Below are 10,120 nucleotides of genomic sequence, written 5' to 3' on the forward strand. Positions count from 1 at the left end.
ATGTTTTGATGTTGAATTCAAAACACGGTCAGATACAGCGAGAGCAAGATTCATCGGTTTGCCGTCTGCTAGCTTATTTGTTTATAAAATTTGAAAAAAAAACGTGTTATTCACCTAAACAAGGATTTACCGATATGAATTGCCCATATCGATCTGATAGCTAAGACAACCTAAGTGAAATAAGCATCATGTTCAAATTTACAACGGGAAGCCGGATTCGAGAAATCGTCAGTGCACCTTAACATAAACGCAACACTCCATGTGCGTGTTTCTTGGCTTTCAACTAGAAGCTGTTTGTTAAAATTTGAAGGCCCGAACGCCTTCGCGCCGATTGAATCGTACGATAAATTTCGCGAAGGTTCGTTCTTTTTTAGTTTTGTATAGTGGTTTTACACTTTTAGATATCGTAAAGTTACTCTTCATACCTCCTACTGCGTGTTATTCGATAGAATTAGGCTTATTCCTAACAATTATTTTTCAATAGTCATTGGTTTATCATAACTGAAGGTTATTAATCAACCTAGCAGCTATCAGTAATAAATAAACTATGTTATTGTTATGACAACGGTAGTATTGAGAAACTCGGGGATAATTGGAAATTAAATGGAGTTCTGTCTACAGTAGTCAAAATTGCATGTACTAAGTAAAATGGCGAGAGCATACAACTATAAAAAAAAGAAAGTGAATTAATATATTTAGGTGAATGCATTTCATTTCTGTAACTAATTAGTTAATAAATACCAACATTTTTCCTCTAAAACTAGGAAATTTTATCATTATGGTATTCGCTAGAGTTTAATGCATTGAAACGAGCACCGGAAATTAATTTTCAAGGTTTTAAACCAATAACACTCAACAGTACATTTGTTTCTATCTCTCTTTAAGATGAAGGCGATTATTCAACGTGTGCGAAGGGCAAAAGTAACTGTGAATGACGAAATCGTCTCCTCTGTAGGGAGAGGCCTCTGTGTTCTTTTAGGTAAGGTGTGTTCCACTCAGTTTTTGCCTAGATTTTTTACGTAGTCGTTGTTCGATTTATATTCTTACATTATCTTTTACCATTACTAACAAACAATGTAGTCGTTAGTATATATAACGCATCACTGAACGGTAATAGGTTCTCGGAGGTTTCCGATCGATTCAGATTGAGCAGGCATATTCTGCAAATGCAAAAGAGGAGGAAATCTACGCTGACGACAACCCATTTCGGTACATTGGAAGCTGACCAGAGGAAAGGCTTTGCACTATTGCCAATGAACTCGGAACGTTTTCGAGACTAAGCAAGTATCCACACGAGTAACGCAACTTCTCTCTTCTCTATTTTGTTTTAGATTTTGCAAATAGAATCACCTACTTCAAAGTAATGTTTGTTTCGTGTTAAAAAAAATACCTAAATGTCATGTAAGTTTTTAGGTTCTTCGAGTTCCTGGATTTAAATTGAACGATTACTATCAATAAATACTCTTCGTTTAAATGTAGAATGCAGTGACGTATCCTTCTGTAATTACCGCTCGTTTCCTTCGAGCTGCATGCACGTCAACAAACTATCTTTTAGAAGGAAGATGCTGCAAAATAGATCGTAATAATAATATGAGTACTAATAATAAAACCAATAGTATTAAAACAGCTCCAAAAAGTTTTCTTCCTTGTCTAACTCATTTTTACGACACTATAATAAGTTGTAACTTATGCCCTAGTATGTGGGTGGTTACTGATATATATGGGCATTTAGGTAGTTAAAACGTGCTAATAAAAGACAATGGGTTGATTTTTTATCTTCTACTTACCTGCGTAGATACGGAAAAAAATAGGCCCAGGGCAACGTCGCTTAGCATGTTAACCTCTTGGCAAGTTATTATTTTTTACTACAAAATCTTCTTCTAAAAGGTAATATTTGTACATGCACTATGGTTAATCGAATATCAATATTTTAATAGTTGATAATAATAATACCAGAACGCTCCGCGTTGTTAACATTTATTATTTTAAAATGCTTATATTCAATTTCAGGTATTTATAATTGGAGCTGTTTTTTGACAAGAAGCAGGGCCCTATTAGCACTGACCATCTTTTCAATGGAAGTATTTTTTTAGTGGAAGTATTTACGGATAAATAGACGGTAACCTGTTACGTATTCTTCATATTAAAGTGTGCGTGTATGGACAATTTGTGTGTCTTTATTAAAACGTAATACTATTTGTTCTCTTGTTTATTCTTACTGCTGCACAGGTATTCATCGGGATGACACATCTTCAGATTTGGAATACGTAGTTAGAAAGATTCTCAGTATACGTTTATTCGATGCAGACGGTCAAAAATGGCGAAAAAGTGTCCAAGATGAAAATCTTGAGATTCTCTGTGTTAGCCAATTTACCTTACATTCGACATTGAAAGGTAAGAAAGGTGTATCTAGATACATCCTTATATACGTTACATTCTATCTAGGTTCTTAGTCACAATGCTGTAGGCTATTCAAGCGCATGATTTATCTATTTATGTAACTGCTTCCTTATTCTGTTATACTTAGGCAATAAACCTAATTTTCATCTAAGTATGGGCGCCGACGAAGCTAAAGAAATGTACGACGAATTTTTACGAGCCATGAAAAAAGGCTACTGCGAGGACCGAATAAAGGACGGCCGTTTTGGCGAATATATGCAGGTATTGACACCATGATGCCTTCTAAACATAACCTACTTGATACAAAATAAAAGAAAGTGTGCGAGTGTGTATATTCGTTTGTTTCAACATATTTATTTGTTCTTTAATCGCCAGCCTCCAGTGGTTCTTAATTATTTATTATTTCAAACTTGGTGGAAGCGGTGGAATTCAAGGAGATATCGATGACCTAATCGGCCGGTCTATGGAGAGCCTGCTGCAGGCTGAAAATGCCGGACTCTTGATTTTCGATAGGGGCGGACCTGCAACCGACGAAGGTGGCGCAGCCATGGACCGACAGTGTCCACAAGAACAGGCGGTGCAATGGGTGAAGCCGTATCTACATAGTCCCGCTTTAACATGGTATAACGTCAAGGCCATAACGGGAACCAACAACTGAAGCGTTTTCAAAGAGAAATTGCACAACGGCTTCGTCTGGGAAAAATGGGCCTGCCGGAAGGATTTTTCAAGTGGATGAGGGCGGGAGAAGAGATGTTTGAGACGTTAATTTAGTAGGTTCTTATGGGCAAGCTGGAATGCGACTATTCGGTCTTCATGTCTAATATTAAAAAGATAGCGAGGTCGGACTTTTTACTTCATAATGGCAGCTAATATGACCCCGTATGACGATTTGGTCTAAACAGCCCGGCGTTATATATCAGAGAGCTGTGACGAAGGGCGGCCAATATTCAGAGGGTTGCGTTTGCTTAGCCTGGTCTAATACATCGTCGTACCGACGCGGTTTGTTAGTGGCTGCTTCCAAGTTGACTGCTTATGTGCAAGTCCGATACATTAGGGCCGCCGTTTCTTCAGTTAAATTGATGTCGAATCGAAAGGTGTGGGACTAGTGTAGATTGCCATCGGCCTAAAAATGAGTGTCGTCTTGGCCAAGTTTCTGAAACGCACCGACATATGATTCTTCGACCGGACTGCCAAACGGGCTGTCAGATTTGTCGATGCTCAACAGCAAGCGCTAGCTTCCGTTGGGGAAGCTCAAGATCGTGAGAGATCAGATCGAGGAAGTTGGCCCACAATATAATCTTCAGGCTGTTTATAAGAAACAATTTTATTTTTGCTAAAAATAAGGCATATGCTGTGTCACAATGTGTGTCGATTCGTTTTTACTTCTTTTTGATCATGGATATTTCCAGAATGGATCGTCGCCACTCTTGGGTGGCTGCGTATAGCATGATGACTACTGACCTAAAAGTGGCCTATGAAGTCTTAGTCACCAACCCCGAAAGATGGCCATAATTTAGTAAAAGAATGTACTAAATTAGGCCGAGCTCAAAAGTGTATACCGCTTACCTGGTTAGAAGTTTCCAATATGAACCCCGTACATCATATAGGGTTTCATATTGTAGTTATATTCTATCTAAGCACAGACTAACGTAAGTAGCGCCAATTGATACAGTAAGGCGGAAAGGTGGAACACCCGATAGCCTATGCGAATAGGCGTCTTTTGGTCCAACGGGCAAAGTAGCATTCGTTGGCGCCGGAGTCTTTAGCTGTTGTCTGAGGGATAAAGAAATTCCATAAATAGCAGCACGGACGGCGGCTCGTCGTGGTTACTTACAGCTTCATGCAAAAGTATTTGCAAAGTAAGAGCGAGCTCTGTCCCAAAGAGGCACGGTAAACTCTTGAATTGTGTGTCAATGTGCAGCTCTGAGATGAAGGGTAAATCGTAACGCGGACATGCTGTCGCGGCGACAATTCAGAGCAGAACGATAAGTGATAGCGCTGGCCTCGGATCGCTTGCAGCATGTCAACTGACAAGCCCGCCCTTAGCATCCATGATGAGCTGGGTTACCTTGCTGTCGAAGATCTGGCCGATTTCTGCTACATGTAGACCTATTTTTTAGTCACGAAGTATGGACTTTTGCACCCGTTTCATTCACCTTTTTCCGGAAAGCGACAGCTCAAGCCGCAGTAAAAGCCTTTTTCACCTTTTAGGAGCAATACGGGAAGACCATGGATGCGGTATCACGGGCCAGCTATTTTCGAGACCTGTGTGTGTGGCGGTATTTGACATGTTCTAGCATCTGTTGTGTAAGGATAGCCGTAACTCGTCTGCAAGCGAAAGTCCGTTTGATTGTGGAGCAGACGATCCGCACGGTCCGGAAGTACCTTCTTACCCCATGATTTTCTCGGCGGTCGCCTTCACAGTGAATACTGCAGTTAACAAGGCCCTAGGTGTAACGCCACGCGACTTGTTGTAGGGATTTAAGGCCATACCGCCAGGAAAGTCGCCAAAGTTGTGGGCAGATCAAGAGGCTAGTGGTGCAATATCTAGGCTGCGGACAGAAGCCTATGCCAGGTTTCACCAGCGGAAGCGGGTTTTCGAACTTACAGCCCTTCTCGGGCTTTCCTGGTCAGTGGCTTCACACGTTACGAAAGCTACTGGCCAGAATGGAATATCGATAAGCCATACGTGTCCCGTACGAATAATGATTCGCGCGAGATACTTATGGCTTACGCGGGCCATGATAGTGGTGTGTCATTGACAACCTACGGTATATATTGAATTAAGCTATCCCGACCGGTAGCGTGAACGAATAAAGCGGACATACAAATTATACACGTCGGTTTTATTAATTGCAAATAATGAGTATAATTCCAGCTCCAGGCGACTCTGAGTATATAATGCTTTCACGTTGGCTAATCGATCCCCAGATTCCAGCAGACAAGCCTTGACACTGTTGGTATATATATATATATATATATATATATATATAGCAGCCATATGCCAAAATCTGATTTCAACCAAATCAAGTGAATCAAATATAAACATATATAGTGCAATGTGCTTAATACTAAACATCGTTTTCCCCATTTCAGGTTCATATTGAGAATGATGGACCGGTCACCATTGTGCTGAATTCAAGAGACGACAATACTAACGAATGAACTGTAGTAAAATGTACCTCTATTTGAAAATTTTTAGTAAGACGTGGATGATTTATGACTATACATACGTACTGTAAGAATGTTTTGTCTAAAACAGGAAAGATAGAAGATAGTGAATAAAAATACAGAAAAATATAATAAAACATTGTGTTCGTTAGTAAAGCTTTTAGAAAGGTCGCTGTCGTCAAGCTTCAATTCTGATCTGTACATTTGCAATGCGATCATAGACGGATATACTTATCCCTGTTATATGTAATAACGAAAACATGTCTTTTGTACAAAAAAGAACGCGCACCTTATGAATTGCAATTTAAGTGCAACTTCTATAACAATATTGCTACAAGCCATAATTCTACTAACTTACCGAAATGGTATTAACAAAGTACTGTAGTGGAATACTATCTGTAGAACATTCAATCAACTATGGTATATACTAAAGTCGACAAGCTTGTGTTTGATCGATTGATTTAATGTAAATAGTGCTTTCTTCTCAGCGAATGATAATTATTTTCATCAAATGTGATAATCAAATAATTACTATATATTATATTATTGTACATAGTGTCAAACAAACAAATCGAATATTTCTAGTTCAGTACACCGATACACTCGCAATTGTAAACATTTCAAATAAACAAAACAAATAAACAGCGAAGCAATTTTATTAAGCAAATTAATCGCATCTAAAGATATTTATATGCACAAATATCAACATAACCAAAAGAAGTTGCAAATGGCGATAGGCTACCTTATATGAGAAAAAAATTATTTGACTGTTTATAAAATACATTATAGGTGAAATACCACAAACACAGCTCCATCTGATTACTAATATGCCTAAACAATTTGATTTTGATCTATGAGAAAAACGAGTGATGTAGATTCTCGCGTTACAACCAGAGTTTTATTGGGGAAGTCTCAGATCAGAAGTGTGCATGTGGCGACAAATTAACACGGTAAATTCGAAAAGAAGAAAAAAAAAAAACAGCAATTATTTTGACACGGAGTTCTACGTTATTAAGTATACACACAGGCACAGTGAAGCTCAAAAGCGCCTCACTGGTGATTGTGTTTTGCACGGAACTGACGCAAAATGCATGTGGGCTTAGGGTGAGGATTTTATAATCTGTGTGTCAGATGCGGAATGATTTTAGGATGTAAGGCAGTAGAATCGAAATAATGTGAAAATAATTCGAGTCATCGATTGGCAAATGAAATGTTACATTAAGGCACTCCTTCTGTTCTTAAGAAAGAATTATTGATTATATCAGTGTGCTGATTTTAGCCTTCCAGTTAACAGTTGTTTTCTAATATCCATATATAGTTGGATACACAATACCTGTTTCAAATAGCGTCAATGCCATTTGATAGAAATGTTACTTGCATGATAAAGAGAAATTTACACAAAACGTTACGGCTCATTTCTTACATATTGAAGCCAAGAAACTTGGTACACAAACGCGCTACTGAGTCGTTTGGTCTTTCTCAACCGTATTCTTCGCTCAGGTTTTTCTCTTCGTTAATTTTGTATAATGCTTAAAGTAATAAAAGGTTTGTCGGACGGCCAATGCGCGTTCGATTAAGGCTAACCTGTTTAAGTTGCGGTCAAATTCATATTGAATTCGATTCTTCGACATCTTCATTGGGTACCTACGATCCGACACGGATGCCTTGCATTTGACTTCTACACACATACACAACCGGCTTACATAAGTACATACACACACATGCGCTCACTCACTTGCCTACTCTAACATACCATTAACAAATCAACCCTTCGCATCAACAGGTATTCTCCTACCGAAAACATTCGGACAATTGAATAAACTGTCTTGACTGGCCAGATTAAGCTCTTGACTCCGAGTCGCCCTTTGATTGTAATCGGAGTAACCTAGATCTCTTAAGTATCGTAGTTTTGTCTGATCTTTCAAGACTATTTACGCTCACTCAAGAGTGTCAACGGGAAGCCACGTATATTGATGTTCTTTTTGCACGCCGGAAGTACGTCAAACAACGTTCATGGACGATACACCCTGCTTACAGTCTTTGTGCGAAGTCATCCGTCTATGTCTGTTAGTTCAAACATATTTCAGGGACAGCTTTGCACTAATACTGAATAGCCAAATATTTTTGTACATTGAAAACATGCACTAAACGGGCTAACATCACCGGGATGGTTATATGTTGTCTCAGAGAACGTTGTATAATACTGGACAAGATCAGCGCTACGATTAGATACTATACTTTCGTCTTACCATGTCTATGTGAGACTTAATTAGATCTCAAGACCACACGAGCTTAACAGGGCGCTTCCTGTATACATTGATATTATAAAAAAAACGGTAGCCGTTGATGGACGCCAATCTATTTTTTTAACAGAACTTAAATACCATTAGAGGAATGTTTTATGGCTCGCGTATAGTTATGAGGAGTCTCAGTATCGCTGTTTAGCAAATTGATTCAAGGACCCCCTACCTTGGTAGAGGATTCAAAAAAGCATCTGGAGGAATCGAGCAGAAAAGAAAACATCACTATAGTGTTATTCTCTTAAAGGTAGTCAATGTCAGTTGACATTGCCGAAAACAGGATGGTAACGTAATGGTCGCAGATTGTGGACAAGTGCTCTCCAATTTTGTATTTTGGCGCGTTAAGAGAGAGGGTAGTTGTTTTTAGAAGTACATCCAAACAATTGCTATTTTTGCTTATGTAATAAACAATGTGTGGCTATTACGTGATATTAGCGTAACTTTTTTATATCACCCGAGTTGCACAGCCAACAGCTGTGTAAAACTCGCAATGTAACTGTGCAAGCTATCTTTAACTTGTTTAGGTGAGGAATTACTCAAGGAGCAACAGTCTTTTGGCGCTTGTAGTGAGTAAGAATATGTAAGTTCCTATTTATTTTGTTTTAAGATAGTAAGTCTCCATGATAGACTAGTGGGTGACGTATTTGCCGACTAACCTTTCAGGGACACGTTGTGGTGTAAGTTCCTAGGCATTCCAGGCATGGACAGACTTCGTTGCGTGATGGGAGCCAACCAAGCGTCTGGGAGAATGTCTAATGGCAATACTGGACGTAAGAGTCGAAACGTAAGGGTTAGTAAGTATAGGTTTTCACTGGTCCTTCCCTATTTAATTGGATATTTATACTGTTCCTATTGGTTCGCTATGCTTTTTGTGTTTTTCTTTATTTAATTTTTTTGTTAGCTTCAAAAATTTTCCATCGATATTTACAAAATGCATTTTTTCCAAGATAGGGTTGATTAGAAAATCTGACTACTCTTCAACTATTAAACAGGACTAATTTAGCAGGCAGTAGATTTTCCGCCAAATCGCCATTTATAATGGCCTCCCGTTATTTCAATTAATTTAGTACATTCTAAATAGATCTAGATTTGTTTATTCAGTCAGGCCTGTTTCATTAACTGACTTGTACCCTGTCAAGGCTAATGCCACTCTTACAAAATATGGTTTACAAAAAGGGCCGAAAGGTATTCTCTTCATGTGTATCCCTTTAACAAATTCTCAGTTCTTCCGTATTTGTGTTCTTTGATGCTGAATGATGACAGGGAAGAGTGCAACTAAGCTTAAAGAACTGGAAAATATAAGCTTACATGTTAAGCTTTAAACACTGAACTGACAACGCGTACTACTATACATGTTATTATGGCTTACGATGTCTACACTGCGATTGCTACGCATGTAAATAGGTACTCTGTATGCATATTCGACAAAACAAAAGCAATAGTTGAGTATTAACTTTGTTAACCACTGTTTCGGAAAGCCATTATTGCGCCATCATTGTAGAATAAGATAGAATAATAATAAAAACATTCTTATAAAATAATCGGTGTCCGCATATATACTTCACTTATAAATAGCTATTTCTTTACTGATTTGCGTGCTGTTTCTCGTAGCCTACACTTCTTTCTGTACCCTCCCTCTCCATGGCAGCTGTAAACGATACTCAGTAAATGAGATAAAAGTGCGTCTTTGCTTTGTTCCGTGTCTAGCCCACAATGGCGGTTGTCGAAGTTTTACCTTTTTCGATGAATTGACTCTATTTAGAAACACTTTTATCAAATTAGGATTTGTTTAAACTGCATCCAGCACAATACACGAAAGGAAAAGTATTGTTGCGGTAGAGAAAAATAGAGAGAAGGAACGAAACGGGCTTATATCATGTACGTATGTTCAACGGGGTGCGGGAGAGGGGGCGCTAGTTATGGTTGGCAGGTTACTAGCGACGACACCGTCATGATCATCGCCACCGACGCTTCAGCGTGACGTGATCGTTGCAGAGATTTGACAGTAGCAAATATATGTCCCGTTTAGACGGTCACCGCACCGGCTTGTAGCGGACGCTTAGTGATTATCATCACCACCTAACAACTGTTCTATTTATAGGGAGGAAGCAACAGAAGCAGCAGTAACAACGGCTATAATAGCCGACTACTCGCGTCCATTGTCTGTTAATAGAGGGCTGATAATAACGTATTGTATTGTGGGTGTGTGACGACGAGCATTCCATTGAAGTGACGGATCTAAACAGGCC

General features: G+C 38.9%; 1 protein-coding gene across 4 annotated transcripts; it reads left to right on the forward strand.

Moving 5' to 3' along the window:
• Window positions 1-124: 124 nt before the first annotated feature.
• Window positions 125-9,412, forward strand: Dtd (D-aminoacyl-tRNA deacylase). 4 transcript variants are annotated; one of them, XM_086971089.1, is made up of 7 exons: window positions 125-358; window positions 886-979; window positions 2,230-2,394; window positions 2,528-2,661; window positions 5,497-8,451; window positions 8,535-8,665; window positions 9,135-9,412. In XM_086971089.1, the coding sequence occupies exons 2-5, from the start codon at window positions 886-888 to the stop codon at window positions 5,563-5,565; spliced, it is 462 nt and encodes a 153-aa protein (XP_086827215.1). In that variant the 5' UTR covers window positions 125-358; the 3' UTR covers window positions 5,566-8,451; window positions 8,535-8,665; window positions 9,135-9,412. The 4 variants fall into 4 exon arrangements, with proteins under 4 accessions (XP_086827215.1, XP_022700419.1, XP_086827216.1 ...); XM_022844684.2 differs by having other exon boundaries at window positions 8,535-8,661; XM_086971090.1 differs by having other exon boundaries at window positions 8,535-8,655.
• The last annotated feature ends 708 nt before the right edge of the window (window positions 9,413-10,120 follow it).

This window comes from Varroa jacobsoni, unplaced genomic scaffold, assembly GCF_002532875.2.
Source record: "Varroa jacobsoni isolate VJ856 unplaced genomic scaffold, vjacob_1.0 scaffold_1121, whole genome shotgun sequence".
NCBI lineage: Eukaryota > Metazoa > Arthropoda > Arachnida > Mesostigmata > Varroidae > Varroa > Varroa jacobsoni.

What these genes read in the sequence shown, in the direction of transcription:
- Dtd (XM_086971089.1), top strand. Translation starts at nt 886, where the DNA reads ATGAAGGCGATTATTCAACGTGTGCGAAGGGCAAAAGTAACTGTGAAT. An exon ending in AGGCCTCTGTGTTCTTTTAG is followed by an intron (nt 980 to 2,229) that starts GTAAGGTGTGTT and finishes ACTGCTGCACAG; the next exon opens with GTATTCATCGGGATGACACA. An exon ending in GTTTTGGCGAATATATGCAG is followed by an intron (nt 2,662 to 5,496) that starts GTATTGACACCA and finishes TCCCCATTTCAG; the next exon opens with GTTCATATTGAGAATGATGG.